At 55.4% G+C, this 27,688-nt stretch overlaps 6 protein-coding genes across 6 annotated transcripts; 3 read left to right on the forward strand and 3 right to left on the reverse strand.

Annotated features, from left to right (window-relative positions):
- Window positions 1-1,245: 1,245 nt before the first annotated feature.
- On the forward strand, window positions 1,246-2,277 carry PODANS_2_130 (uncharacterized protein; the record flags this gene model as incomplete). The annotated part of the gene is made up of 2 exons (XM_001910722.1): window positions 1,246-2,039; window positions 2,106-2,277. The coding sequence occupies 2 exons, from the start codon at window positions 1,246-1,248 to the stop codon at window positions 2,275-2,277; spliced, it is 966 nt and encodes a 321-aa protein (XP_001910757.1).
- Window positions 2,278-2,928: 651 nt separating this feature from the next.
- Window positions 2,929-3,810, forward strand: PODANS_2_140 (uncharacterized protein; the record flags this gene model as incomplete). Its single annotated transcript, XM_001910723.1, has 1 exon — window positions 2,929-3,810. One exon carries the CDS (start codon window positions 2,929-2,931, stop codon window positions 3,808-3,810), a length of 882 nt encoding a protein of 293 aa, XP_001910758.1.
- Window positions 3,811-8,171: 4,361 nt separating this feature from the next.
- Window positions 8,172-12,066, forward strand: PODANS_2_150 (uncharacterized protein; the record flags this gene model as incomplete). Its single annotated transcript, XM_001910724.1, has 4 exons — window positions 8,172-9,104; window positions 9,185-9,303; window positions 9,352-11,538; window positions 11,604-12,066. The coding sequence occupies 4 exons, from the start codon at window positions 8,172-8,174 to the stop codon at window positions 12,064-12,066; spliced, it is 3,702 nt and encodes a 1,233-aa protein (XP_001910759.1).
- A 973-nt stretch (window positions 12,067-13,039) lies between these two features.
- On the reverse strand, window positions 13,040-14,082 carry PODANS_2_160 (uncharacterized protein; the record flags this gene model as incomplete). Its single annotated transcript, XM_001910725.1, has 3 exons — window positions 13,040-13,230; window positions 13,296-13,466; window positions 13,560-14,082. 3 exons carry the CDS (start codon window positions 14,080-14,082, stop codon window positions 13,040-13,042), a joined length of 885 nt encoding a protein of 294 aa, XP_001910760.1.
- A 1,597-nt stretch (window positions 14,083-15,679) lies between these two features.
- Window positions 15,680-19,958, reverse strand: PODANS_2_170 (uncharacterized protein; the record flags this gene model as incomplete). The annotated part of the gene is made up of 2 exons (XM_001910726.1): window positions 15,680-17,248; window positions 17,322-19,958. The coding sequence occupies 2 exons, from the start codon at window positions 19,956-19,958 to the stop codon at window positions 15,680-15,682; spliced, it is 4,206 nt and encodes a 1,401-aa protein (XP_001910761.1).
- A 3,528-nt stretch (window positions 19,959-23,486) lies between these two features.
- On the reverse strand, window positions 23,487-26,993 carry PODANS_2_180 (uncharacterized protein; the record flags this gene model as incomplete). The annotated part of the gene is made up of 1 exon (XM_001910727.1): window positions 23,487-26,993. The coding sequence occupies one exon, from the start codon at window positions 26,991-26,993 to the stop codon at window positions 23,487-23,489; it is 3,507 nt and encodes a 1,168-aa protein (XP_001910762.1).
- Between the last annotated feature and the right edge of the window lie 695 nt (window positions 26,994-27,688).

Consider the following 27,688-nt stretch of genomic DNA (forward strand, 5'->3'; position numbering starts at 1 on the left):
AAGCTCATTAGAGTTGACTCTATCTGCCGTTCATTGAACATCTTCTCAACAATGATCATCACAACAAAGGCACCCAGGATCAGCAGGGCATGAAGTGGCTGAGTGGGGGTGGGGTATCTGTCACAAACGGGATGACCCTTTCGGCATTTGGGTCAATCAAACAACATTATACAGCACGCGAGCACAGAGGGCTGTGGCTCGGTCAGCGTGGCTCCTTTACCTGGCAATCAATGACGTCTTGCGTTATGCGGAGCGGCAAGCCCGGCACCAGACGGTGTAAGTGGATGTCCACCTGCTAAAAAGAGAACAATGCGGGGAAGCTTGAATTGACGGGGCTTTGCGCCACACCTGGAACTGTGACGCCTCCTCGTGCCCCTTACATGACGCGGATCCTGCTTTAATGGCAGTGATGCCAAGGTTAAAGCAAGAATACCGCAGTGGTACCGCGAAGAAGCAGCGGCCGCGCGTTGTAGAAGAATGTACCTTCAAAAGCTGTTTGCTCACAAGATCGAAATGTGGCGTGGATCCACAGAGAATCAATGGGTCCAGGCCAAGCAATGGGGAAATGCTCGGCAGCTCCAACGGCACCAGCCACACAACTTCAACCACAAACGACGTCACAGCATCCCAGGCGAATTGCATCTCCTTTGCCCACGCGGCCCGAATTCCCCATCTTGGTGATGGGAGCCCTGGAGAGCGGAGCTTCATTGTTTGATCGCATCTGGATATGCAACTATGACGTATATGAGGTAATGCCCGTTTGCTGGGCCGCCATCTCTGACGTTCTATTGGACTCGGCGGCTCTGACAGCTTATTCCAGCTCGAGACGAACAAGAAGGTACGCGTCTCAGGACATGCAACCGGCCGAGAATGATGCCATTTGACCAACTTCGCTTCGGCTTCTTCCATCCCTTTTCGAGAAGCCTTGATGGAATGAGCTAACATCTGGCCCAGGCGAATGGCCATGCTTGCTATGACACAACCAGAGCGAATCTTGGTTCTGGGTGATCCACATCTCGATGATGTTTCCCATGTGCCCATTGACGCCTTTCTTGTTCCGTATCTGGTGTCAAAGGGATATAAGGACTGTTCCCCTTCCTGTTGAACCAGAAATTTCTTTCCTCATCATCAACACACAAAGCGCATTATCACAAAGCAATCACAACTCAAACAAAGCTTCACCACTCACCTCACTATATCAACACACAACTACACTTGAACTCAACACTCGATACAGTACCCAACATGTCTTCCATCGTCAACAAGATCAAGGAGGCTGTCCACTCCGACAAGTCCCACCATGGCGCTCCTGAAGGCACCAGCGGACCCCACAACTCTCGTGTCGCCAACGCTGCCGACCCCCGCGTCGACTCTGATCGTGACGGCTCCCACACTGCTGGCCGCACCACCGGCACCACCGGTACCAACGAAGGTCTCCACGGCCCCCACAACTCCCGCGTTGCCAACACTCTCGACCCCCGTGTAAACTCGGACCGTGACGGCTCTCGCACTGCTGGCAACACTGGTACTGGCTTCGGCAACACTGGTACTGGCTTCGGCAACACTGGTACTGGCTTCGGCAACTCTGGCCGCACCGCTGGCACCAACGAGGGTCTCCATGGCCCCCACAGCTCCCGCGTTGCCAACACTCTCGATCCCCGCGTCGATTCTGACCGTGACGGTTCCAACACTCTTGGCTCTTCTGGTACCGGCACCCACACCACCGCTGGCTTCGGAGGCAACACTGGCATCGGCTCTGGCAACACTCACCGCGCCACCGCCGGCACCGGCACGACTGGCATGACCGGCACCCATGGTGCCCCCGCCGGCACTCACGGCCCTCATAACTCTCGCATTGCCAACGCTGCTGATCCCAGAATTGACTCTGACCGTGATGGCCGTGGTGCCATCCACAGCGGACCTGGCCCTACCAGCAACACTGCCGGCCCTCACTCTAGCGATATGGCGAACAAGCTCGACCCCCGAGTCGACTCGGATCTTGACGGTTCCAAGACCATTGGTCAAAACAGGACTTACCAGTAAGTAAGTAAAATACGAGACAGCAACAACTTGCAGACAGCGGTACTAACCTCGTCTTCTCTCAGATCTGGGACAGCCACTTCCATCGCAAGAGACCCTACGGACGCTTCTCAGGTCCCTCCCTCTGTCCTTCGCAAGCATCTGGGTGACCCGGTGGTTGAGCATGATGACCACCACCATCACCGCGAGAGGAGAAACAGCGTGAAGTCCCACCAGGAGGCCTTTAGCGGAGTCTAAATAGGGGGTTGCTTTTCGACCAAGATGGAACATGCATTATGAGTTATGACGGATGGTTTTGAGCTTTTTTCTTTGTTGTAATAATACCAAGTTTGCTCTTGTTCTTTCATTACTGCTATCACTCGCTTGCTCTGGTTAGAAAGTGGATGATGTGGTATGCAATATCAGGTAGCTAGATACCCCTTTGGTGTAGGTTCAATGCAAACAAAGTCGCTGCAAATGATCAAAACTGCCTACATAGAAGTGAACATGATATGGTCAGCTCATTGGACAAGTCTTCAACTTCCTCAACTCTCCCTCCCGAGCTACATATCCGACCAACAGAAATCTAGCGACAAGTGTCTGAAAAATTTGGACTGTTGCAAAGATCAAGCTACCGTCCCCCGTTTTCGGTTTTCTAAGTGAAGCTCTGGTCGTCTTTGAGCCAAAAAAAAAATAGGTCTCTTGGAATGATGTGTGAAGTCAGGAAAAGTGGGGCAGGTTGCTCAACCACGGACTTGGAAACTTTGACAACACTCAATAATTATCGTTCAAGCCGACAACAATCCAAGATTCTCACCCTCATCGACACACACTACTTCCACCGCCAGCTGCAATGAGGATAGCGCCATATTTACTAATTGAAAATGTCGAGTCAGATCGACTCATCAGATGAACAATTTTCCGCCTCTGAGCAGGCACATTCGAGCTCACCATCTCCTTCGCAATTTTCCCGAGCGTCGTCCTATCGAGGCCGCGAGTATACCCTTTATGACGCGGTCGCCGGTATCTACACTCCACTCCTCGTTTCGTACTCGCTCAAGCATCCTAACTCGGCTACTAGGTCAGGTATCTCTAAATGAACGCGTCCAGCCACATGGCGGCAGCAGCCGTCGCAGCAATCGACCTGGCTCAGGAAACCTCACCTCCCGCACCTACAGGCTTGCCCCAGAAGAGGTTCTATTTCGGCGGCACAACGCCCCGACTCGATATGCCGAGCATGATATCTACTGGGCCCACGAGGATTTGCTGCCGTCACAGCAACTACCCGACAGTGCCCTGCTGAGATCTGTTCACTGTTACGCAAGTAAATTCTACGACTACACTGCCTTGGATTCTTCCCACCTCCACTCCCAGCTCCCCAAGGATGGATCACCTTCTCTTCCAAGCCAGACACAACCACACTCGGAGTTTTTCCAAAAGAAAGCAAACACAGACCTCCGGAGCCTAGATGAGACGGCCCTCCTGGCTTTTGGCGTCCTCCTTGAAGAAGCCAGCCGTGAAGTGCTAGGGAAGCGGGGCGACTTGGTGTTTACCGAGGCAGAGGGATATCAGCCTCCCCAAGCCCCTTCTCAAGCAGCTGGAGCAACGCCAGCAACCACGGCCGCCACCCTGGTGCCATCATCAACAGGGGGAACCGAAGAGGGAAAGGCAAATGGCGGTGGGGCCCTGGATACTGATGTCTCACACGGTGAAGGAGGCCCAAAAAAACGAAGGAAAGTGGCGAGAAGACGCAAAAAACGCCCTGACGATGGTCCTGACAGACTGGACTGACGACAGTTCATTGGAAGAAAAGAAACCCGGATTCTCGACCCAGAAAGTTGCTCGGCTCGAAGGACAGGTTTGGAATCTGTTTCAGTTGGAAACCCAATTCTCCAGTCCGGATTGATGGCAGCCATGAGAAGAAGCAACGGAAAAAAACAACGCAGCTGTTTGAGAACCTGTCGTTCTTCTTTCGCCACCTCGTGGGTGCGCCAGACTCGAGAGCTAAGCCGACGGACCGGCGTGGGAAGAGAGAACCCACCAGACTGGTTGCGCTTCCCGTTGGCTACCGAAAGGACGCCATTCGCATTCGGGTACTCGTCTCTGTCTGTTACCAATAAATTGTTCCGCTACTGCCGGGCGTTGTTGCTTCTGGAAGGATCACGCCTTCCATTCGACTGACATCTCCCAGAGGATTGGCTAGCCAGTTTATCGTCTGCAATTCCGTGCAGGGGCAAAAGAAACAAGAGGAGCGACGCCATCAGCCACGGCATGTCTTTGCAGCAGGTAGTTTCTGTCTCTAATGCGGTTTCCTGACAGTCCGGTCTGGGTCTCTCTTTGCCTGGAACCGAGAAGGTCGAAATGCCACTTTGTTTGTCAGAAAATGTCATGATGCATCATATCATATGTGAGCGAGCTAGTCCACCCACATACACATGGAGCGAAGCTTTTGAGTCTTTTTTTTCTTTCAAGCCGTGCATATCACACAGTCAGCCTGCCCGCCTGTCCGAGCCCAGTGGGAACAGGAAAAGAAAACATGATGGACCCGATTCGGTTCTTGGGCCCGCCATCCTGGTGTTGGAAAGTTCCGACCTCTTGGTAGTCGCCGGCTGGGACCGACAGCCTCCATGACGATTGGTCAGCGGGCTGAACCAGCAGACAACAGTTTGTGGATTAAAACCGATGGCCAGGCAAGACATGCAGTCGACAACAGGATGATGGTGTGGTGGCGCTCCGTCCCCTCCCCCCTCCCCCCCCCCTCCCGGTCACCAAGCTATTGGGACGTGCTGATTTGCCCATCAAGGTATCAGACCATGCGGTTGGTGCGCCTGGGGGGAATAAGCGTGGGGTTGGGAGAAGGACGTTGCGCTTTGCTCGCTTTCCCCAATGACTGGGCACGTGGGAGAAGGCCGCTCAAAAGACCTGCAAAGATGGAGAAAGATGCGGAAGGATCAGCATTACACAGATTGAGAGCAGCAGAGGGGTTTCTGATATCGGGATTCCAAGTGAGAGTTAGTGCTCCGTACGGCACAGGTACAGGACAGGATACCGTGGCCCCCCCCCGCCATTACACACCACGACAGGCCATGGGTTAAATAGCAGATCGCGGAGTTGTCTCCGACCACGGCTCAGGCTGCTATGATTGGCTTATTTGGCCTTTCGCCAGACGATACAAGAGTGTCTGTCGTCTGGGCTTCTCACTGTCGGTGTCTTGCGGCTGAGGTGATTTGCTTTCTCGATGTTGTCTCAACCAGTTGTGTGGGGGGAGGGGAAGCAGGTGCATAAAACCACATGCGCTGTGTAGCGCGGTCAGGCAAGGCTTTTGCTTCTCTTTGGCCAGAATGGCAGGTGAGAGGGTCGTCAGAGTTGCATTGGGTTGTTGGTTTTATCGATAGGCACCAGATACCAAGCACATAGCCGAAACAAGCTGGCTGGCTGGCAGGAAAGGAGTGTTTGCAAACGTCGACCCTCCAGCGAGAATTGCGGGGGAACCAACAACCTGGAAGTCTCATCAGGGTCGGAAATGGCGTTCAAGTTCTGCAATCCACAACCTCACACCACGGCGAGGGCGAACAGGGACAGACCTGGATGGACAGACGGCCTGTCAAAGAAAATGGCCGGTCTGCGGCGAGCCGAGGATTTCTGGTGGAAAATCTGGAAGGCCGCCGAACCTGTCAGGGAACCCGGCAACTTGTGCGACCCTGGTCTTCAGATGCTGCACCGTGCGTCTGTCCAAATCTCGCTCCCACTTGGCTGGGAATCATCGCGATGGTACGAAGTTTGTCAACCCCCCAATCCCCGATAATCCCCAAGGTTATCGCTTACAACAGTGCAACATTATGGGGCGATATCAGTATCAAACTGCTTGGATGTTCATGCTTGGCCTGCTGAGAATGTCTCCATGTGTGCGACAGCAGCCACAACGACGACGACGACGGCACATTGTAGCATGTAAGCTAGGTATGTACCACAGGTTGGGGCGTCAAGGTCCGTGTGTCTCAAATGGTCCCGACTTTGTGGACGCGTCGCCCCAAGAAAAAAAGATAGATTCCCAGTCTAGCCCGCAGTGGCATGGTCTCGCAACCTCGGTCGGGTCGTTGGTACTGGAAAGGACTTTGGAAGAGAGTGCGCCGTCGACTGTCGCGGCACGGTGCGGAAGCAAACCCCTGTCAAGGTGACAGCCAGCCATCCAACCAGCTCTCCAGTGGGACAGACAAGGCGGGCGGGAGGCGTGGTGGGGTGACTGGTGTGGTGTGGTGTGCTGGTGAGGGTGAGGGCACGGTGAGATGACCGATGGCGCATCTCTTTTGGTTCGTCTTGGAGAACTCGGGGTTTGCATTTTTCTGCATCTCGATGCTGATGCTGATGCTGATGCTGGTGGTGGTCTTTTGGGGGGCCCGGGAGTTGTGCTGCCCCATCATCTCCATCCTAGCGTTGCACATATTGTCGAGCCAAGTTCTTCTTGGCGTCGTCTTTTTTTACATTACTCTCAGCTCTCCTCCCCTCCACCACCGTTTCCATACCAATCCTATGATCCATACCGCCCGCCGCGCTAATCCATCCTCCTGGGCCCGTCCAAGCTGATTCCACAACTATCTGAAAAGGACGAGGACGGGGGCAAGTTCAAGGGCGACGCGTTGGAGAGGGGCCGACTGCCCGTAGGGGAGGAGGGGTGGGATTACCTCGTTGCTGGCTTCTGCTGACCACCACATTCTGTGTCACCGTCGGACTAATACCACTATCACTCACTACCACTACCGCTACTACGCTGCCACCGTCTATCCTTCTTTCTCCGTTCGCCCTCATCCTGCTCGTACCTCATTCCTGCTGACCTCTTCGGCCTGGCTTCGGCAGCTGTCACCGCCTATCCGGCTCTATTTGTCTGCTCCGGCAGCAGCGAGCTCGACCAGCAGCGCGCAAAGGGGGGAATGCGGCCAAAAGAAACCGATGCCCCACTAATTCTCGTGAAGCTGTCACGTACCAAGCCGCCTATTCGTCGAGGGGGCCCAGGCTGGCAGAGCACGAGAGGGGACACCCCGGACTGGATTGAGGCGCTCTTGACCCACCCGTTTGCCCGCCTTTGATTGTCCCATCGAACCCTGGCCTCTACCTAGCTTCCACCACCCCGGTTCGGCTTGATGAGACGTGCTCCGCAGGGTTGGTGACCGTACCTCAATTTTGTCGGATTCTCTTTCTCTCCCAAGGCCCAAAACACCGCCGGACCCAGCTCCAGCTCGCTCCCCTTTGCCATTGACCGTCTTTTTGGAGCCCGTCTCCAGCTGCTGCCCATCAGCACCACCCACACCCCCTCCGCACCGCCGTTTTTGTGTGTAATAAACACGTCTCGGGGACCCCAGCCAGCCAGCCAGCCAGCCAGACCTGTCACCAGCAGCACAGCACAAGCACCACAGCGAGAGACGAGTCAAGGAGGCTTTGCCCCGACCTCGCGCTGCCGGCCTGCCGAAAGCCGCATCCTTGAACCGAGCTTCTGTCTCTTTTCGAGCCTCCCCACTCACCCGCCCACTCCAAGAACCGCGACCACGCAACCAGTTCTCTGTTGTTGCTGCCCAACTGGTTGGTCCGGTTCTGCTCCCTTTCTATCGAAACCCGGTCCCAAGTGAGGCGGAAAGGCTAAATCCAGGGGAGCCTTTTGTTCTTCTGCCGAGACCTCCCCTCCACAAGCAAACCACAGCTTTATGCCAATCTAGGCCAGGCCAATAAGCAAGCTCCTCCCGGCGAGCCCGTTCACGAGCTTGCGCGACCACCACCACTGCCACCGCTGCTGCTGCTTCTCTTCCTGCTGCTGCCACTGCTCGTGTGCCTGCTAGCTGTTTCTCTCCTTGCTGCTGAGCTGCTGCCTCGTCTCCTGCTGTACACCACACAGACAGCGAGAACGAGACAGGAAGAAGGGGAGAAAAAAGAGAGGGACCTGGGTTCGCGCAAGTCACGGGTTGCTCGTGGACGATCTTGCACTTCCACTTCCCACCCCCAAGACGGGCTCCTCCCCGCTTGTGTTCCATGCAGGTGTTGCCAGGCACTGTCTGTCCATGGGCTATTGCTTTTCTGCCGCTTGTTGCCTGACCTCGCGTCTGGCCGCCGCCTTCTAGTGTCAACGGCATTCATGTACATACATATATAAGACCCCCCCAGCCATGGACCACTCAGGGGCGCCTGACACCAAGCGACCCCGTCTGACGACTGGCTCGCCATGGTCAGCAGGCGGTTCACATCACGGCAGAACACTCCTTAATCCCAATCCCTCCCCAACGAGTGGACAATCGCCTCATCTGCCGCCAACGTCGAGCCCCTATCATCAACCATCACCACATCACTACGCCCGCCCTTCTGGTACCGGCGATCACAACCATCCACACCCGCACCCTCACCCTCATCCTCACCCTCACCCTCACTCTCACCCCCATCCTCAACCACCACCACCGCCGCCGCCGCCGCCGCCACCACCATCACAAGCACCTCACCCTCACGCCCACCAGCAGCACCCTCATCCTCAGGGTCCGCCGCCGCCTGTTGCGCAAACGCCCGTCGACGACCGAAGACACCATGAGTCCGAGAGATTTCAGACCATGCACGATCACCGGCAACCTCCACACTCGCCGGCCCACCCAGCATTTTCGAGCTACCCTTCTAGGGAAACCATAGTAAAACCCGACCCAGGCGAAGACACCACGCTGCCGCAGTTGCGCAGGCCTCTATCAACGAGCAACGGTCCCGAAATCATGACGCCGGGAACACCACATAGCGCCCTCCCGCCGCAGTCATACGCCGACGACAAGCGCCATATGAGCTTCGACAGCGGCCCTCAGCAGCAGCAGCAGCAACAACCACAGCAACAGCAACAGCAGCAATCACAACCACCACAGCAGCCGCAGCCACCGCCGCCCCCGCCGCCACAACAGCAGCCCATGTACGGCAGGCAACCAAGCTATCCACCGCAGACGCCCTTGCCACACGCGCAGCCATATGAATACCCACCACCTTCATACGGAGCACAACATGATGGCTTGTCTTACTCGATCCATGTGGCCTCTTCGAATGCGAAGCGCAAAGGACAGCGTGCCTCACAGGTTAGCCGATCTGAACCATGACCATGCCATATCTGTAGCCAAGGAAGGGAGAATGACTAACCATGTATGTATGTGTGTAGGCCTGTGAGACGTGCCGTCAGCTCAAAGCAAAGTGCGACGAGCTGAAGCCTTGCAAAAGCTGTAGAGAAAAGAAGGTGGAATGCAAATACCGAGAACTTGTTCCCAAACAGTGGGTTTTGTATCTGGTTAACGACTGCTGTCTCAGTGACTGACCATGGTGATACAGGCAAGATAAAGTGCAGGCCGACATTTTGGAGCAGCTTATGATTATGAGAAACGACTTTCAGGACTGGATCGCGACAAATGACAGGCGCGTGGGCAGGCTCGAAGAGGCGGTAAAGCGAATCGCACCAGCAGCAGATCTTCAGCAGTTCGAGCCGATACAAGAGGAAGAAATCCGACCAGCCTCAGCTGAATCAGGGAGCGCGCCCGTGGCAGAGGAAGCGTACACATCATCACCCACCGGAGGGGCTCAGGCACCCCCCATCGATGCCGAAGCTGCACGCCAGATAACACGTGAGATGGAGGTTGAAAAGGAGGTAGAACCGGGGCCGTTCGTTCAGCCTGGAGTCCCGACCATCCCGCCCAATCATACGACATTGGCTGCCTTCTTGCTCAAGTGGCGACCCATCGAGGCGTTGGTTCGACGCTATCTGGATGCCGAGAAGATCAAGTATGTGGACGAGTTCCCCATCAGACAGGAGGAAAGACGAGGGTTGTTGCGAGTCTGGGGTCGGGGCGAAGGCATGGACAGCAGCCGGGACAGGGACGCGCCTCACGATCTGGGGATGATGGAGGTGCATGATGACTACTCTGACGCCGGCGCGCCATCTCCGGCAGACTGCTGGGGCGGAATCAGCGGCTCACCTGGCCCCATGGACGGAAAGTCTGGCAACGGACTCCTCCATATCCCAGACTTTTCCGAATCAACTGTGTGGAAATACGTCAAGAGCTTCAACGACAATATTCAGAACATGCACCCACTCATTATCCCCAATGAGCTGAATGCCATGGTCAAGCTGTTTCTCGACGGCCTCCACCCAAGCTCGAGAAGCAAGGGCGGGGGCTCGAACATTGCCAAGTTCGCCGTTGGGTCGCAAGGGGAGACCTCGCTCAAGAGGAAAAGGACCTCGCCCGGCCCGGAAGGTGGCAGTAGCGAGCCCTCGTTGCCGCCCAAGGTCGGCAGGCCCATGTTCCAGCGATCTATTAACAATGCGCTGGTTCTGCTGGTCCTTGCCCTTGGTAAAATCTGCCTTCACAAGGACAAACGGCTGCCAGATGTTGTGCCAGTCAGCGAGCCTGTCCAGCACGGCTCCCCCTTTCTGCGCAACGGCAACCCAGCGCCAGCATCCCCGTCGCAGGGCTCCCCTCCGTCCTACGCTTCTCATTCCCACGCAGCTGGCCTCCCTTCGCCCAAGGACAGTGGCGAGCGAGCTGGAACCAGCAGGCGCTCCTCGTTTCAAGGATCCGGCGTGTCGGCCAAACCGGTGGCCTCCCTCAAGAGGAACCTGGACGTGATTCCTGGCCTGGACTATTTTGCCCATGCTACCGACATTCTTGGCGGTCAACTGGCTGGAACAAGCCTGCGTCATATTCACGCGTATATTTTGGCTGGGTTGTACCACGGTCAGCTGGGGAGGGTGGTGGAGAGCTACGCCTACATCAAGGAAGCCGGTTGGGCGCTGCAGATCAAAATGAGACCGAGCCTGGATCGGTTCAAGAGGCTTCAAGAGAGCCAGACAACCAACAGGGACTCGGTCACCGAGAAATCGGACAACCAGCTTGTCTTTGCCTTCTGGACATGCCTTCAGCTCGAAAGCGACATCATTGCCGAGTTGCCGCTGCCACAGTCTCACATTTTGGCGTTTGAGGAAATCATGCCTTATCCCAACATCAACATGGCGACGGGGCTCGGTTTTGACGAGCACGTCCTGCGAAGCTACTTGGCTCAGCTCTACCTCCGCAAGAACCTGAACCAGATCCATCAGACGCTGTACAACCCGGAGAACCCGCAGCCTCTCGAGACTCACTCAGCCGGGGGCGGCATCATTGAGATTATCCAGAACTCGCTGGACATGCGATTCGTGCCACCCGAGTTCAAGTTTTTGGAGTCTGATCCCCCAGCAAAGGATATCCTGTCTGCCCGGTTGCGTGCCAAGTACTGGGGCGCTCGGGTCATCACCTTTCGCCCGTTCATCAGACAGATTCTCGAGCACAATTTCGACAAGGCCATGTCCACCACGCCCCCGATGCAGGGAGTGTCGCCGACCGGCAGGATCCAGGATGATTTCTCTGATGATGTCAAGGCGTATGCCCAGAAAGGCATCAAGGCTCTGGTTGAAAGCACGAGGGCCTTTCACGGGGTCGAGGACAAGCGATTCATCATCACCAATGTATTCGGCACAGCGCATGCGTAAGACAACCACCCACATGTGTTCTTGTTTCTCGAGTGAATATTTGCTGACCTGATGGCTGTAGACAATGGGGCAATCTGCTCACGCTGGCGGCCGTGTTCAAGGACCCGGTGCTGAACCAGTACATTGACGAGGGCCTCTTGAAAGAACTTTTTACCAAAACAATCTCCTTTTTCAAGATTATCTCGCACCCCTCGAGCGCTCTATCAATCGACATGCGGATTCTGGAAGGCCTTCAGAACGAACTGTGGCGACGGCCAAACAGTATCGACCTGGTGGACCACCAGCCCGGATCCAGCTTCTCGAGCAACGCCAGCAACGGCATCCCACTATCTTGCATGGCGCCGACCACGCCTCTTCCTGGCATGCATGCTCCCAGCACACCAGTGGACGCCTTCCACCCACCGCCACCCGGTCAGCTGCACGGCCCGCTCCTACCGCCCGTGTTGGGTGCCGTACCCGACGGCCTACCGGTGATGTCACCGGGGTCCCTGCCCCCCATGCAGCATCCACCACCACCATACTGACATTCGAAACGATCCCCGACCTTTCGATAAGGACACTTGACGCTGCTTCCGCTAAACAAACACCATACATACCCTGACCTCTCATGCATCTCATATACATACACACAATCACACACACACACACACATATATATATATATATATACATCTACAGACACCTAATCGTCTTGTTCACGACCCTGATAGACAGGGAAAAGATGGGGAAAGAACGAAGAAAAGATACCTCGGAAAGTTGTGTTGCGGGAAACAAAGCCAATCGTGGTCTTTTCTTCTTTGCGGTCTTTAGGGGAGAGAGGGGGAGCAAAAGAGAGAGCATGGTGTCATTTAAAGCATCTGCATCATCATATGTGTGCGCGCTCTGGACAGGTCTTTCTTTCTCACGGTCGCAAGGGATAAGGGGGGAAGGAAGAGAAGGGGGGGAGATACCCACTTTGTGTTGAATCGAGATTTTAGCCAAGTCTTGTTGTTTTTCGCGCGCGCAGACAGAACTATGGTAATATTCATTTTTGTCTTCCAGGAGGTGGGGGGGTTGGCTTGGCTTTTTGTCCAATTGGAAATGGTTTCTGGGTCATGTCTTGTTTTTTCTTTTGCCCCCGGGGTGTAGCACATAACATGCCCTTACTCCTCTTCTGTGTCTCTACTTTTTTCTATGGAGGATGGTTGGTAGGCTGGTGATGATGGTGGTGGGCAAGGGCGGTGGTATTTTTTTCAAATTTTTTTTCATCTTCATGTTTTCTGTTACCTATCTTTACCCAAGTCATCCCGCTCCTGTGTTTACTTAACCTAACCTGCTTTGGCTACACTATCCATTAACAACATAACTACTACATTGAACTATTATACCATACAATATCACACTAAGTTCAGTCCATGATGTTTAGCAAATGTGTTCGAACTATTATCGTGCGAAGTGGTTCGCTATGAAACTCAAGAGTCTGTGATAAGTATGATTACATCCCAAGCGCTCTCTGGTCTATAACAAAACAACAATCAAGCACACCCACCCGTCCGGATACGCCGCCTCTCTCATCAACTCTTCCAACGGAGCCCTGAACGGCACCGAACCTCCGTGCATGATGACATTCGCCAACACCGGGTCTCGACTAGACGGGAAGAGTGACGGGAGGTTTTCCTTCAGGACTTCTCCCAATGTTTGTGGTTTCCCTTCCCAATGACACCACATCAGCAGTCATGTCAAGAACAGCACTAGGCAAGGAAAACAAACTCACGATTGGCATTTCGAGGTGGTATCAGTGTTTGAACCACCTTGAAGGACCCATGATCGCCCCCAGAAGTCTGCAAGGGGGACGACGGAATATAAATCCGTACCGGCACGTTCTTCAACGGCGTGGGCGTGTTCAGCAAACGGCTGTTGATTCTGCTAAACGAAGCATAGTCATCTTTTTTCGTGTTTGATCCTCTCACGTTAGCGCCCTCATCATGTTGGGTAAGAGGAGGTAAGGGAACAGGAAAGAAAGAAAAAAAATACGAACTATCCTGCACACTGTTCCACAAGGCGGTGCTGTCGTCCTTGCTCAACCCCATAATCTGCTTGGCGTTTCCGTTGCGGACAAAATCCGCCTCCTTTGCCGAGTTGGTGAAGGTGTCGGCTATGTCCCATTCGGGTCCGTCACCGACCGTCAGCCTCCATGGTAGCGACCCCGCAGAATCGGGGGGGAGGTATAAATCGACGAGGAGCCCAACAGCTAGGTTGCGGAGCTGGACGTCCTCGTAGTGAAAAGACGAGCAGGGGAGCGGGCTGAAGTAGGCGGATAACCGGGGGAGCAGAAGGGCAAGGTAGCTGAAGCGGGGGACCGAGACCACAAAAGGATTGGTCGAGGGTTGGGAGGTGTGAGTTATGTAAAGGGGTATTTGAAGGGACCAGAGGGCCTGGGGGAGGGGCGGTGGTGGGATGTCGACATCGTCGTGGTGTGGGGCGTTGGCACCGCGACGGCCAGGACGGTGACTGAGTGAAGAAGGGGAGACAGGGGACGATGGTGGAGGAGACGAAGGCATGGTCCAATGCAATGCGGTCCGAGATTGTGGGGCTGGGCCGGGGCTGATCACGGCGGCGGACGGACCAAGAACCGGGCCAGCTCGGTGCTGTCGTGGTTGGCGGTGGCGGGTGCCAAGAAGGGACGAAAACGACTGCCGTTGCTGCCGCTCCGGCTTTGTTGTGGATGCCCTGGTACAATGATATGTGTTGCAACTGGGTGGCCTGTCGATCGATAGTCGGCGATGCTGCTGCTGCTGCTGCGGGGTAGGTAGCAAGGCCAGGCAATATGGGGTGAGGGGTAGGATGGAAGCACCGCGTGAGTCTGATGCAATGCGAGCTGGGTGTCCCGTTTCGAAACAACGGGACGAGATTGTTGGAGAAAGGCTCTGGCGGTGGTGGTTGGCTGGTGGGTGGGAGAAGGCACATGCATGCACTTTCACACGCTGCAAGGCCCTGCGTGGGAGACACGGTGCCGCTTGCACCGTGTGCTGCCGTACCTGCAAAGTATACACTACCCTGCACCACTCGGCACTTTCGGTTCCAGCAGCGCTGCTCTGAGGATAGCAAGTGCTCGGAATCCTCGGGATGGCACTATCGGTGATGGATGGCTCTTGTCAGCCGGCACAGATAGACCAACGGCTACCAGCCTTACATACATGCACATGTCCGTCCGCCTGTCCAATGTTGTTGCGTATTCCATCAAAAGTGTTATCTCCACGTGTTCTGTGGCTTGATCGAGATTTGTCTACCGCGAGAACAAAGTGAGGGGCATCCGGCATTCATCCATCCATCACGGGCCGAAGTTCCCCCCTCCCTCAGATGACCGAGACTGGATGGGTGGTTGGGCAGACGGTTGGTTGGCTGTATCGAGTTCCGTTGGTGAGAGTGAGACGGACGCTCACTCTTACTCCTGCTCATGCTTCATGCTGTGTAACTGACCATTCTACCACTCAACGAATACTGCCTGCCACATGTGTAGCCTATTCCCGTCCTCCGTCCCCGTCTGGCAAAGGCTATTCCCCGATCGATCAATTCAGGCGTCTTTTCGGCTTACTTGTGGTGTTGTTGTCCAAGTGAATATATAGAGTACCCCCCGATGTAACCCACCCAGGGCGAAAAGAGGATCGAGGTTTATGGTCTCCATGCCGACGGTTTTTTATTTTATTTTTTTCTTTAAAAAATTTTTAAAACTACTAGAAGCTAGGAGAGAGTGTTTGTGGCAGCAGCATTGTCTTGGGAAGGCATGCAACTAGCGATGTGTGAAAGTTGTGTCTGATGTCTTGATACTTGTGAAGATTCATCTTCAAAGATGATGATGATCAGAATCAGTGCACAGATTAGGACCCAGACGTTGTGGTTCATGATTGTATTGCTGCACGCTCCAACCCCTCCAACCACACCTAGCAGGTGTGGTTTCATATGTTTTTAAATCCATCCAAACCAAGATTGAACTTTCCATCCACGTGATGTAACTGTTTCCGCTAAATGTCTGTCTGTAAATGTGTGTACAAGAAAATACCAACAATGTATCCAAGACAAAACCAAGAGAGCATGTGTACACGGATACGCCAACGAGCAACAAGAAGAAAATTAGAAAACAGATGAGAAAAAAATAAATCAAGAAATGCTCGGCTTTTTCCTCCTTCCAAAGACCTTTGAAATACTGTTCGATTCCCGCCGGCGATGTTCAGGGGACATGGGCTCTGGGAATGGGGCTGCCATTGTCATGCCTGGCGGAGGACCCGAGTGCTTGAGAAAGTCGGCCAGGTCAGAAGTACCTCGGGAAGGCACCGAAACAGCGTCGCGTGGCTCAAATTTCTTCATCGGGACCCGTCCGCTGCCTCCCACCGGCGGCCGGTTGGCCATACTGGGGGGTGGACCACCGCCCATCATGGCTGCTGCCTTCGAGCCCATGTTGGGCGCCACTTGAAGGGGGGTATAGCTTCTTCCACCCATTGTCCCGCCCACACCGGCGCTAGCCCGGCTGCTTAGACTTCTGGACTCAGCTGCAGGAAGCTGAGCAACCTTGGGCCCACCCATGAAGCCAGAACCTGGTCCGCCACCCTGTCCGCTGTCACGCCTCGTCAACCTAGCCATCAGGCTCGCCGAGCTCGACTTCTTCTTGGGCTTGTTTCGCGCAGCTGCCGCTGCTTGGGTCTCTTGGGTGGCAAAAGGCAAGACAGTTGGCTCGGGCGGTGGGGCATAGTTGTTCAGAAAGTCAATCAGACTCTCCTCTTTGGCCGCTGGTCGTTTGGGTTTGGGCGTTAGCTCCTCCTCGAGCATCATCTCGTCCTCGTCGCTGAGGTCAATGGCATATGGGTCGCGAACGCGCCGAGTCTTGCGCTTGGGTATCGGCATGTCGAAGTCCATCTCGTTGGGCGTAGGGGCAGGGTGCGAGGTGGGGAGAGGCTTGTTTCTTCCGGCTAGGAGGGCGCTCTGCGAGTTAATAGACGACTGAATAGAAGGGGGAACCGAGCTGGTCGAGTCGTTGCCCCTCATCTCGGCCTCGTTGAGGTGGGCGTCGACGGCCCGACCGCCAACGGCTCCCGACATCTGATCCGAGTCCATGGTGGTTCGGAAAGGGGCAACGGCCTTGGGGATCCGCGGGTTGAGGCTCGGGGGACCGCGGCGGATGAAATCGATCAGGTCAGAGTTGTCATCCTTGTAGTCCACGGCGGCATCACGTGCCTGAAGCCTTGGTCTGTTGGGGTTGCTCGTCATGGATCCCTTGCTGGAGGCCACGCTAGCCATTGACACCATTCCCGGATTTCGCGAGCCACCGGGCCCAGCGAGCACATTGACAGGAGCCGCGCCGCCGCCGGGGGGTCCGGTGGAGCGGATGAACTCCGCAAATTCTGCCATCGACTCTCGAGGCAATCTCGCGTCCCGGGCTTGGGGTATGTTTCCACGTGGCTTGGACGGGCCCGGTGGAGTCGACCGCGGCACCACGCCTCCATGCTTGCTGCTGCTTGTGGGATAGCTCCTCAGACTGTGGTGGGTGTCGCTCGACTGGTGAGCATGTCCCACCGAACGTGGGTTGTTGGACCCAGAGGCACCCATTTCGCCAGGCCTGGCCGCCGACGACGAGCGGGACCGCGGCGTGTTTTGGCGCGCGTCCTCACTCTTCCTGGTCTTGACCGAAATGACGGGACTCCCAGAACCCTTTTGCCGTGTTGATGACTGGGACTGTGGCCGGTGGATACGCATGTCAGCTCACATCTGTCTGATAACGCACGGCAGGCGGGATGAGGGGACTTACGTTGTTGTCTCGCATGTTTTCAGGAGTCAGTGTGTACTGGATAGTCTGGTCGCTCTGGATGAGTTCCTCAAAGTTCCGCACCACATCAATACGTGCCTGCATTCCCTCTTCCGAGGTTCGCACAGGCTTGATCTTGGTTGACCCGGGTGAGCCTGAGCCGCGTTGCTGCTTGGAAGACGCCCCGGGGGCTTCAAGACCACTATCGTTGCGAGACCTCTCCACCGACACCTGGCCAATGGTGGCCGGTTGGCGTTGGGCTGATGTGTTTGCCACGGCCTGTCTTCCGGCACTTCGCTCGGGGACAGCGGGCGCTGGTGTGGTGCCTGTCGACGGCCGAGAGTTTGTGGGCTTGGCCCATTGGTGTTTGTCTTTTGCTGCTTTTCCCTCGGCCAGCACAGGCATCGATTCGATAAAGAAGGTTGAGCTCGCCGCAGTCGATGGTCTCGATGGAGACGAAGACGTAGAAGGCAATATGGTAACCTTGGTGAGCGCCTTCTGCGAGGACGGTGTTGTAGCACGCTCGGCATTGACAGGGACAGCAGATATGGGGTTTTGCTGTTCGTCAGCTGTGCTCTCGATTTCGCGATGCTCTCTCGATGTGGCTTCCAGAATCACTGGTAGGCTGTTGTTGTTGCCGCTGCCAGGGCTGATGGGGGTGACAGGGGACACGGCATAGTCATTCTCAGTCTCCGAGGCAAGGTCGTTCGCTGCCAACCCTGAACGATGGGCATAGTTGACAGAGAGTCGGGAACGGGAGACGCTGTCCGGAGAACGGCGCGGGCGCTCGTCTGGAATAGGAGGAGTATCAGCGCCGCTCAGACGGGAGGGGCTGGGTCCGCGAGACGAGTCTGTGGCCACCAGCGAGTTGCGTGCAGACGTCACCACCGGGCTCCGAGGGCTGGTGACTTCGATCAACCTTGCCGAGTGAATGCTCGGTGACCTCACCGGCAGGTTTGTGTTGATCATGGTCGGTTTTCCATTTTCAGAGAATGTTGGTGACGGATTCCGTCCTCCCAGGATCGAGACGCGGGAGGACCTAATGATACGAGGCTCCTCGATCGAGACCTCCTCCTCCTCCTCCTCATCAATCCGGTCCTCTTCGACGGTTTCGAGCTGAGTGACAACTGAGGGGGCGACCTGGATCTGAACAGCAGTCTCTTCTGACGGCTGGACTTGTTCCTCCACCGCAGCATCAGAGGTGTCTATCGACTGGTTCTCGTCCAAAGGCGCAGCGGGGGCTTCGATCGGGGAGAGGTAAGGAGTAGTGATTGGAGTCGGCAGCGAGTTCGAGCGTTTGCGACGTGCGACAATTGGTGTTTGCGGTCGAGACGATGCGGGGGTGAGCAGTCCGGTAGCTAGCGGAAGTATAATCATGCTCTTGGGCCGGGCGGGCTGCTGCTCGCTTTGTCCAACAGCGGCCTTCTCTTCCTCGTCTTCTTCGTAGGTGGGCGCCAGTCCGGGCACCTCGATCTCCTCCACATCATTTGGTCCCATTGGCAGCGGAATCGCCGCCGCTGTCAGATATTCGTCCTCCATGAGCTCTTGGGCCCCTTCAACGGTCTCTTGCGCAACATTCTCGACTTCGCCCTCGACAGCGGCTTCTGGCTCCAGGACCGTGGCTGGAACCATCAGTTCCGCCGTGCTGCTGGGGGACCGCAGGTGGCCTGCCCCACGCATCGAATCACCCGAAAAGGATCTGGCCAGACGCTCCATGGTGCCAGCGGTCGGAGTTCGAATCTTCTTCTTCCATGATCTCCACAATCGGCCCAGCGTGCGGTCCAGGGCGACCCGCTCCATGTCGAGCTCCTCCACCACGATTTTGTCGGCAACCCCCGTCGGGCTCCGCAGGCCCTCTTTCAGCTCCTTGTCATATTTGACGCGCATGCGGTGATAAGCAGCCTGACCGGCCACAATGAGGGCCTGTTCCCCCATAAATTCCAGTATCGACGTCAGGAAGATGGCGACTGCAGGAGACACGGCCTCGGACAGCCGGTCGTCGGTTCCCGTCTCAAGATGGCCCTGCTCCGTGTAGTAGTCCTCGTCCTCCTCCTCCATGTCCCCGAGCGACGAATACACCATGCACCGCAGGCGGGTCCGCTTCCACACCAGTTCAACGTCCCAATCGCTTGCGGAAACAAGGTCCTGCCCCTGGGCTTCAGCAGGAAGCTCCTCCTCGCCTCCGAGATACTCGCGAAGTTCCTCGTCGGCCTGGTTTATGGCATCCTTGGCGAGCTTTGGCTTCAGCACTTCGGACACGGCCGGACGCAAAGCAGAGAGGGCAGTGGAGTGGGACACGCAGAGAAAGTTAAAGAGCAGCTGATCGAGAAAGCTGTTGACCAGCTGCAAGGCGGCAGGCGACACGGCTGCAGTCTCGCCCGATGGCTCAATGCCATGCTGATCGTACCAGGCTTCAGCATGGCTGTCGTGATCGTTGGTGACAATTTGCGAAGCAGCTGAGGCGGCGATGAAGGCCGGTTCAGGTGACACTGTCAAAGGGGGCGACATCAAGCTGTGTGCGACGGTCGACGGCCGGTCGCTGGATATGCTCAGGGCCCTCGATCGTGAAGAGGGAATTCTTTGGGGGGAGGCCATGCCCGAGGAGGACCGGGGAGCGGCCGAGTCTATAGAGGAATACATGTCGACGGTTAGTGGGAGTGGCGGCAGCAACAATAATGGCGGAATCGGTTGCAGCTTCCAAACTGCAGGGCCGCTGCTGCTGCTGCTGCTGCTGCTGCTGCTTCCTCTTTACTGATGCAGGAGGATGCTACAGTGACAAGAGACAAAACGGCACGAGGCAGTACAAGATCAGCGCCGCGCATCCGAGGCGCCTACTGCTTTCTCCGCCTTCGGTCACACAAGAATAATACTGAGGGAATGCGGTCGGCCGGCTGCTAGACGGGCGCTGTTTAGGATTGGACGGCAACGGTGGTTGGAGTAGGCCAAATCGACGCGGCTGACAGGTTCGACAGTACGGTCTCGCAGGTCCTGGCTTGGACGGTGTAAGACGGCTGACGGGCCATCCGGTCTGTTAGCTAGGATTCGTTGAGATCTGGTCGGCGCGACTGCGGGAGGCGTAGCTGAAACAACAACGACGCTGGAAGCCGTGACGGGGGAATGGGAAGGGGATAGGGAAACAAGAATTGGTCAAGACGCAGAGGAAGATGCTCCAAATTAACAAGCTTCGCTGTGTCCAAGTGGCACACTGTCTGACTAAAGCCTCTATCGCAAGCAACAGGAATGCAGACACGACACAGCATGTACGGCGCAGGCCAGCGTTACGACGTCGATCCCCTTTCCTTGAGCACTTTACACACCGCCGGACAGTCCAACCGCCTCCCGAGAATCCTGTGTTCAGCTTCTCTGGTGGGCATGCAGCCGTCGATGCGAGGAGCCGAAGGGAGAGGGGAGGTGAGGAGAGTGATGGAGAGCAGCCGACAGAATTGGATATAATAGGGGATGGAAACACACCTGGCGGTCGAGCTCCAGCAATTCACGCATCCATTGGTGTAGCTCGCTGGACGATTCCGGTCTCTGGTCTCACGACGAGAATTGGCTGGAGAGCGTCTCCTATAGGTAACAATAAGAAAGCCACGCGGTCGTTTGGCGCAGCAGGAAGCAGGTCTCGGGCCCAGCAGCCCACACCTGTTGGCTATTTCGCGATCTGGTTATGTAGGCCGCTGCACGGGTCGGTTCCAGGTTGGCGTTGCGGCACGCTGCACTGTTGAAGAAGGGGGACGCAACCAGATCAGATCGATACAGGTACGCGAGATGGTCCTGGAGGTGAGAAAAAACAACTTGGGAATACAGACAGCATGGGGGAGGGGGGGGGGAACATGGGTGATTTTGGCCATTGGGCGCACAGTCGCAAGAGTTGCCATCACAAACCAGGGGTCCATGATTGACGCACCCAAGATTCCCCAGGAGGGGTTTAGCGGCCCAAGAAGGAGGGCGTTCCCGAGATGACCTCCGCTAAGAAGGCCCCTAAAACACACGGTCTTGTCAGGTACGATGTACCTCTACTCCTCTTGGTCCATCCTGATATGGCATGATATACAGATAGCTTCTACAGATAAATACTATCAGTACTAGATACTTCATGGCATGGCGGGTTACTGTGCTCTTTGCAAAGATCTACACAGCACGATACCGAAGCGTCTCAGGCTATTCTCCAGGTGTAGGGCAGACATAAACATATATCGACTGCTTGGCTGCGGCGCATCGAAAATTCGGTGATGGTCGCAATCGGCAGACAGCAGCCCCCCAGAAGCGCAAACAGGAGATGCCCCTGTTCCCCGTGTCTCCCCCACTTGGAATTTAGTTAGGTGGGGCGACCGGCTTGGCAGGGCCTGGGAGAAGAAGCGAATGTTCCGTGCCTACAATTCACATCAATCGCCGGATACCTACAAACAGCCATCACTTGCTGACAGCCCCGAGTAATAAGCCGGTCTGCCACGTTGTGCAGCATCGAAAGCGTACAGTAGATATGGACGCCAACGACTATCTGGTGTCCTAGAGCATCCTACTGCTGCCAGAAATGCGGGGGATATCAAGGTCTGCTCCACCTCGAAACGGCCGGGCTTGTTCAGCACGGACAGCTGTTCGGCCGTGATGGAGTTGCTGTAGTTCATCCCACAGGCATCACAGACATCACAGGCACCACAGACACAAATCACATCAGCAGCCTTGGCCACGGCCATGGTTTAATATGAAACAAACATCAGTGGCCCATGGGTGATCCTCAACTGATCGACAAATGAAACGTCTTTGCATTTCTTCTTTTTTTGGGAGACACGGAGAGCATCTGGACAGATCGGCTAACCACCTTGCTTCGACAAGCCAAACAATATATATTAATACAACGCATCTCCTGCAGGTAGGCACCCGCAACTTTTGACCACAATGTATAATATGTAAAAGAAATAAAAAAACGTGGTCACTGCCAATGCCCGTGGACTGCATGTTTTGGAAAAAAGTAAAGAAGCTATGTGATGTGTGCATCCGCGTGTCATCGACATTCTTATCCCCCCCTTTTCTTTTTTTCCCGTGTGCGAGTTTAACCGTCGCCCGCTCCTGGTCCTGCATAGGGATCGTCAAGAAAAATGGACCAAGAGGCACCGAGAGAAAAGCTACTTTTTTGTATTCTTGTTTTTTTTTTGTGTTTTTTTTGTATCGTCCCTTTCGCCACCTCCTCCCCTTTCCTCAACCCCCTGCCTTTTTCTTTTCTGTATTTTGCCTGCTCATCTCGCCCTTCTAACCAACACGTTGCAAAACAGTAAAGCAAGACGAGTCTACATAACTTCAAATCTGTTCAGAACCACAGCAGACAAAATTCAAAACTGAGATTATGTATAGCAACAAAGTGTATAAAAATTATTATTAACTCGCAGCAAAAATTACACAGTGGTATTATGATCCGCTGTTAGCCCAACTTCTATCTCTCTCTCTCCTCCACTCCTTTTATGTAGCCAGCAAACGAAAGATACATGCGAAGACAATACGAACGTCTGAATAACGACAACCATGAGCTTTTCCCTGTTTTTTCCCCCTAGCCAGCAAACCACACATCCCTACTACTACCCTTCAACCCACTCCAAACCCTGCATCACTCCCCGTCCTACTGCCCCTTCCTTCCTTCCTCTCTTCCCCTATCCCCTCTCTCTTCTCAAGCTCTTTTTCTGTTCCCCCTTTTTCCCTTCCCCATCCAATCCTACAATTCCCATCCCGTCCAACCCAGCAGTAGGAAAATGTACATGTAAAAAAATATGTCTGTCTGTCCATGTACCAGCTGCTGACCATGTTCAGAATGAACACAACCAAAAGAAGAGATAAACAAACGGCTTTTCTACTCACCCCATTTCCCCCCATTTTTGTTTTCCAACGAGAAAAAGATTGCGAGAAAAAGCAAAAAAAAAAAAAAAAAAAAAAAAAAAAAAAGAGAAGTCGGCAGAGACGAGGACAAAGGAAAAATACAAGGTTCTGTCTGTGTTTGTATGTGCGCGTCTCCAAAAGATGGGGAGAGTTGGTCCATATGGGTTGCTTTTGATCAAGCTCTGGCTGGTCAAACTTTTGCTGAAACACAAACTCCTTGGGTCTTTTCTTCCAACACTTCCTCGTGGTCTCCTTATCATTTGCTCTTCGCGGCATAATCTCGAGTGAGGGACAAACCTAGTAAACCTGCCCGATTGCTGCCACGGCAATAGCCACGAACCCAGCCATGCCGAAGCTGGCCTGGAAATTGACCGCCGCTCCTGCAGTGTAGACTGGTAGCGGGGCGGAATCGGATGGTGTCGCGGGGGGTTGCTCATGGGGAGGAGCGGGAGCAGGAGCAGGAGCAGGAGCAGGAGCAGGAGCAGGAGCAGGAGCAGGAGCAGGAGCAGGAGGGGCCTCGTAAGGCTGGGCCGGCTCGGGCAGAGGAGAGGGGATCACAGGGCCGGGGCCGCCGATGACCGGTGGAGGAGGCGGGACGTAGCTTTGCTCTTCAACATAGCCTCCATCATCAATGGGAGGGGCAGGGGGGTTGCCACCGCCGCAATCACTCGGACCACCGTCGTCCTCGGGGCACTCTTCGTGCGGAGCAACTGGGGGAGCCCAATAGTCATCCTCATCATCCGAGTCAGAGTCGGAGTCGGAGCAAGAGTCGGAGCCAGAGTCGGAGGAAGAGCCACAGTCATAGCCAGAGTCGGAGTCAGAGCCAGAGTCAGACTCATACTCCGGAACATGTGCTGGGACTGGGACCGGAACCGGCTCGGGGCCCGAGCAGCAAGGGGCCGGTGGCGGATTGGAAGCATTCCCTTGAGGAGCAGGTTGAGGCTGAATATAGTTGGGCTGCTCATAAGGAGGAGCCTGGGGTGCTGGAGGTTGGGAATTCTCTGCCTTGGGAGGTTGGGCCGGAGGTTGAGGCTTCCCGCACCCGGGCTGCTCTTCGCACTCGGGTTTGGGAGGCTGAAGTTGCTGAGGTTGCTGAGGTTGCTGAGGTTGGAGCTGCTGAGGTTGGGGGTGCTGTTGAGGCTGTTGAGGCTTCACACACTTGGTGGGCTCGTGGTCGGATTCGCTTCCGGAGTCGCAGTCTGAATCCGAATCTGAATCAGAGTCAGACCCGGAGCTGGAATCGCAGTCACCGTCACTGTCATTGCCCGAGTCGTCCGAGGTGTCCCAGCAGTCATCGTCATCGTCATCGCAGCTAGCGGGCTCCTGGGTATTCACCTCACAGTTGCTGCCCTTGCAGTGCTTAGCAGGAGGGGCAGGAATGAACGGCCCGCAGTCTGTCCCATTACCGCAGTGAACTGGCGGCGGAGGAGGGCAGTTGTCTCCCTGACAAGGCACGTAAGGCGGAGGAGGTGGAAGGCAACCAGCTCCTCTGCAAGGAACATAGGGAGGAGGGCAATTGTCCCCATGGCAAGGCACATACGGCGGCGGTACATGGTTGCAGTGTTCGCCCTCGCAGGGAACAGGAGGCGGGGGCCGGTAACCGCCTGTGGTGTTGAGGTTGACATCCCGCGGGGGGAATGGATGGGCGTGTTCGGGGTAGTTGGGTTGGCAAGATTGGAACGGAGGGCAGCGGTCAGTATCGATTTCACAGAATGGAGTCCTTCGGTCGCAGTATTGAACAGGGCGGCAAGAATAGCCTTCAGGGCATCGAGCTCTGTGATAATCATCACCAAGATTGCCGCTGTGGCCGTGACCGCGATCAAACCCAGATCCGTCTTGGCCACCATACCCGTTGCTATGTCCGTTTCTGTCGAAGCCAGGCACAGGAGGCGGTGGAGGGATCGGAACGCCGTATGGTCCGGTGTCAGGGCGGCCGTCATGATCTGGTAGATGATCGGGAGACACCCGAGGAGGGTAGAGAGGGTTGGGGTCGCTGCCATGGTTGTTGCCATTGTGGCCATGGCCGAAGTCATCATGTCCAGACTCATCCTCAAAACGGTCATGATCATGACCTCCAAAGCCACTGTCACCATAGGAGGGGAAGCCATGACCGCCGTTGCCGTGACCTCCGGGGAATCCTCCACCATGTCCATCGTGTCCGCCATGACCGTCTTGTCCACCATGACCGTGCTGACCACCAGGAACAGGGAATCCGGGGAAAGGATTCCCACCATTATGGTCTTTGTTATCGTGCTTGTTGTCGTGCTTGTTGTCGTGCTTGTTGTCATGCTTGTGGTCATCGTGCTTGTGGTCATGCTTGTGTTCATTGTGCTTGTCATGCTTGTTGTCATGGTGCTTGTTATCATGGTGCTTGTTTTCATGGTGCTTGTTGTCATGGTGCTTGTGGTCGTGCTTATTGTCGTGCTTGTGATCATCGTGCTTGTGATCATCGTGCTTGTCGTTATTGCCGCCTGGAAGATGAGGAATACCTGGGAATGGACTCTTTTCATCTTTGTCCTCATCATGATGCTTATCCTTGTGCTTGTCATGCTTGTCGTGCTTGTCATGCTTGTCATGCTTGTCATGCTTGTCATGCTTGTGGTCCTTGTGCTTGTGGTCCTTGTGCTTGTGGTCCTTGTGCTTGTGGTGATGTTTATCATCGTGGTTGTTGTCATCATGGTTGTTGTCACCGTGGTTGTCGTCATGCTGGTTGCCGCCAAATTTGTTGTCCTTGTCCAGGTTGCCGCCAGGGAAGTTGCCTTTTCCTCCCTTCTCATCATCAAAATCACTATAATCGGGGAAGTCGAAGCCTGGACCACCGCCGCCACCGCCGCCGAAATAGTCATCATCTGTCCATTCGCTTTCCCAGTCTTCAAGATCGCCCCGAGACTTGCCGGGTCTGAAGCCAGACTCTCCATCATAGCCATTATAATTTCCTTCATCAACAGAGTGACCCCACTTCTTGGAGGCATTGCATGGTGTTTTGCTGTTCGGGTGGCAGCCGAGGTCATACTCCGCACCGGCAGGAGAAGGCTCGGGGAAAGGAACCTCTGTAGCGGTGGACGGGTTGGGCTGAGCACTGGGGGCAGAGGCTTCTGGCTTGGGCGATGGCTGCGGTGTAGGCAAAGGGTCTGACCAGACAGAAGGAATGGTAGCAGAGGCCCGGACAGAGGGGTAGTCAGAGGCAAACTCCTGTTGCCCCCCCACCTCTAGCTCATCCTGTAGCTCATGTTGGGCCTCGGTCTCAGCATCAGTCTCGACATCAGTCGGGACCTCCTCCTCAACTTCGATCTCGAGCTCGCTCTTGACCTCGGTTTTCACCTCAGTCTTGACTTCCACCTCGACCTTCGGTTCAGGTGAAGGCCGGGGAAAGACAAGCGAGGAGGCCAAAGGAGAAGCGATGGGAGAGATTTGCAAAGAAGACTGGGCGGATGGTTCGGCCGAGGGGTGAGGACTGGCAACTGTGGCAGCTCCCGATGTTGGCTGCCACGCAGCTACGGTTCTGGTGTGGGCAATGGGTATGACGATGGGCCTGGTTGAGTAGACTGTGAGACCTGGTCTCACGAGAGTCTTGGTGTGGCAGAAGACACCGCTGCCGCCGGCTTTGCACAGTCTGTCGGCGAGCTCGTCATCTCCTTCCGCACCCTGATAAAAGGGAAGGGGAGAGGAGATGGGGCCAGCAGAAGCCGGGGGAATGGTATCGGCTGATGCTGCCTCGAGCGGTTCAGGTGATATAGATGACACCGGAAAGGGAGCAGCCTTGATAACCAATGCGGCACCAAGGGCCACTATTGAGGCCTTCATGGCTTCCGGAGGCGACGTTCAACACACAGGAGGAGCAAGAGGGTTGCTGCTACCTCGCTGAAAAAAACTGAAGAAGGGGTGTCGTGGAAGTGACCGAGTGAGGGGACAGAAGAAGATCTAGAAAGATGCGTTTCGGGGAAGGACATTTCTAAATTGATTTTATGGCTGATCACAGGATCGGTTCCGTGCCGTCATCAATGTCCGGCTTGCATCTAGGTTTGTTGGGGAAAGCCCCCATGGGCCATGGCACCATGGACTCCGAATGTGTTGGACTGGAGCGGACCGACGGCGTCCCTAGCACGGCATGGAAGACACGAAAACACAGTATTGACAGCGGGGACCGGTCTTGGAGCTGTCAAGAGTATGCTTTGTGGCGTAGTTTTGGCGTGTTAGGAAGTCCGTATTGACCAGAGAGGGGCTTCTGAGGGCACACACCTCTGCCACATCTCCCATTGCCGAAGCCATCCTGAGTCGGCTGCGAGGGGCAGGTGGAGTTGCTGCCGAGTTCTTCCTCCGGACGGCTCAGCCTGGGGCAAACCTTCAAGTCGGAATGGGTACGAGTACAGGGGCGAGTGTGGAACCGGGTCTTCTTGGGATCGGGTCAATGATTGTATCTGATTGCCTGTTCAACTGACGATGCCGTCTTCCCCATGGAAATGATCGATATCATCGACTGCTGCTTCCCCACCCTATCT

The sequence above is a fragment of the Podospora anserina genome, chromosome 2 (assembly GCF_000226545.1).
Source record: "Podospora anserina S mat+ genomic DNA chromosome 2, supercontig 2".
Lineage (NCBI taxonomy): Eukaryota > Fungi > Ascomycota > Sordariomycetes > Sordariales > Podosporaceae > Podospora > Podospora anserina.